General features: G+C 40.1%; 1 protein-coding gene across 2 annotated transcripts in view; it reads left to right on the forward strand.

Annotated features, from left to right (window-relative positions):
* Nucleotides 1–2943, forward strand: part of PAPPA2 (pappalysin 2) — a 288728-nt gene that overhangs the window by 196273 nt on the left and 89512 nt on the right. For both annotated transcript variants that reach the window (XM_017508836.2, XM_037731478.1), the window contains one exon: nucleotides 1743–1914. In XM_017508836.2, the coding sequence (XP_017364325.1) occupies nucleotides 1743–1914 (172 nt within the window). The remainder of the gene's footprint in view (nucleotides 1–1742; nucleotides 1915–2943) is intronic.

A 2943-nucleotide genomic window follows, 5' to 3' on the forward strand; every position in this document is an offset into this window, starting at 1 on the left:
CAGTTTTCCTCTTCAAAATGTCCACAATCTAGTTGTGACATTCAGCATTTAGGAGACACTCAGATACTAATTACTTTGTGAATAAAAGGATAAATTCTCAATTAATTAATTAATGAGAATTTAATAAATTCTCATTAATTAAAGAATGAGAAAATGCATACATAACTATAACACAAGATAAAAAGAAATGCTAGAAGAGAGTTATTTTTTTAATTTCACTGGGAAGTTCAAAGGAAGAGGATATCTGAAGTGACTTCTTTGAGTAGAAAGGTGTCTTAGCTTATTTTGTGTTGCTATAACCAAATGCCTGATACTGGGTAATTTATCAAGGAAAGAGATTCACTTAGCTCATGGTTCTATAGGCTGGAAAGTGCAAGAAACATAATGCTGGCGTCTGCTCAGCTTTCTTGCTGTGTCATACATGGCTGAAGCAAACACATGCAAATGTGCAAAACCTGAGAGGCACCCTCACTTTAAAACAACCCACTCTCATGGGAACTAACCTATTTCAGTGAGAATTAATTCAGTCACAACTGCCACATGAACAGCACTAAGCCATTCATGAGGGATCCACCCTCATGACCTAAACACCTTCCACTAGGCCCCACCTACCAATACTGCCACATTGGGAATCAAATTTCAACATGAGTTTTTGTGGGGACAAACCATATCCCAGCCATAGCAGAAGGCCTTTTAGAAATCTCAACAAACTAAGCAAAGGTACAAATGGGAGAACAAAAATGTAGGGTGACTATCAGCAAACAGACCAGTGAGGCCTTTTGCAGTCAAGCAGTAGAGGAATAGCAACTCTGTGAGGTTGCCATAATTATCCCCATCTTGTAGGGGAAGAAGCTGAAACACTTGGAAATGAATAACTCACTCCAAATCGCATAGGTAGTAAATGATGGGTCCAGGATACGGTTCCAGAGAGCCTGAGGCTAATGCCCTAATTGTTAACCTCTATGGTTCTGCCATGGCAAGAAGGTAACACGTGTTTTGCTCCAGCATATTCTTGCTGCTGTTATGGTCCAGGCTGAGTCTAGATTGGCCCTAGCAATCCAAGCAGCAGTTCTCTGCTGAGAGGATGTCTGTGGAAGCATCTAGCGTAAGATTAGGCATGAGACATGGATTCAAGATGTGTGAGTTTCCTCTTCCAGTAATCGGTTCAATTTCTGCCCAGCCTGTGCTGATATTTAGTGGTATGTACTGGTATGGCTTTGCGATTGTCAAAATATTTCCATCCCAATCGGTAAATTGGTGTTGCCTTCTGTTATCTCAGATATCTAGTCCCTTCAGACATGGCCTTCTGTGTCACGTTATGATCAAACATTTGAAAGATGGATGCCTGACATAACTAGGGGCCTCCAGATTCACTCCTCAGCGTTGTCCTGGATCTGTCCTAATTGCCTGGGACCCAGCAGTACTGGTTGTTAAATATTTTGAGTGTCATCCCATGATCTCATGCAGAACTTTAAGAATCTGTTCTCTACCTTATTTCATCACATTTGATCCTCCTGGAAGAAAGAGCCACAGAAACTCAGCTAATTGTTACTACCTAGCTGTTATTTTTTACGTTGCATGGTGTTGGGTAGTAGAGAAAAAAGGCTATGAGTTAAATATTGGTTTTGGAGAAAAATTGTTCTCTCTGGTTTAGAAGCCCTCCCAGAAGGAGGTGCAAAGTCATTGCTGCTGCCTATTGGTTCTCAACCCGTCCTAAGATGTTTCTGTTTCTTTCATCCCAGCTGTGTCCATCGGCCCTGTGGGAGGCAGGACAGCTGTCCGTCATTGCTGCTTGATCACGCTGATGTGGTAAACTGTACCTCTGTAGGCCCAGGTCTTACGAAGTGTGCTATCACTTGTCAAAGGGGATTTACTCTTCAGGCCAGCAGTGGGCAGTACATCAGACCCATGCAGGTGAGTTGAAATATGGTGATCACCAGGACCAAGTTCCTGGGAAGGAGAGGTATTCATGCTCTTAACTCTGGCTCCACAAGGAAAGAGCAGGTGTTTTTAAACCATTTGAAAGAAAAACATGGGGGCTCTGACAAGCAGAGGGAAGCATGGCTTAGTAGAAATGCAACGTATCTAAAAGTATATACAGGGTTGAAAATTTTTCCTAAGGTGGGCAATAAATGAGAATGTTTATTCTGTTCCTCTCCCTTGTTTGTCTTTCTGTCAGAAATTATGTTCCTTCCATTGCCTTTAAGATGAGAACACCACGGTTCAGACATGTGCGTTTTCAGGAAAGATTGGTTGTAATCAACATGTCTGTGGTTCACATTGTCCATCCTCCAACAACCCTCCTTACAAAAAGACTGGAGAGATAGAACCTGATTTTCTCCCCAGAAGAATTAAAGCTGTTACCGAGGCAGAGATTCTATCATGATTCTAACTCCGGCCAAATTTTCCAAATTTCTACGAGCTCCATTTCAAATTTTTACAGTACCATTTTCAGAATTTCAAGATGGTTTGGAGGTAGTAGAATATGTAGATTAACAGGATGGCTCAGGAGACAGATCAAAATTAAATTTTGGCTCCACTATATATGTGTTAACTTTGGGTTAAAAGAAAGTTACACATATATAGTGGGATGTGTAACTTTGGGTTAAAAAGAAAGAAGTTAATCTCTTTAAGCTTGTTTTCACATTTTAAAAATGATTAGAACAGAGAACTTATCTGATTGAGTTATCATGATGACGAGAAATAATTTAAATGCTTTTGGCAAAATGATAGGTATATAGCACTCTAACTGTTGTCAGTATTAGGAGCAGAATGGTCATGTATTCTCAACTACGAATTCTGTTTTCCATCTTTCCTTTAGAGAGTCTTCAGTACCCTACAGAGAAATTGTAAACATAAAATCAACCATTAGAAAACATGACCATATTATAAGATAGAAAAAGGATGAACTAGGCACGAGATGATTGTGCTCCAGGAAAAAAA

This window comes from Cebus imitator, unplaced genomic scaffold (genome assembly GCF_001604975.1).
Source record: "Cebus imitator isolate Cc_AM_T3 unplaced genomic scaffold, Cebus_imitator-1.0 Scaffold402, whole genome shotgun sequence".
In the NCBI taxonomy this organism is placed as follows: Eukaryota; Metazoa; Chordata; class Mammalia; order Primates; family Cebidae; genus Cebus; species Cebus imitator.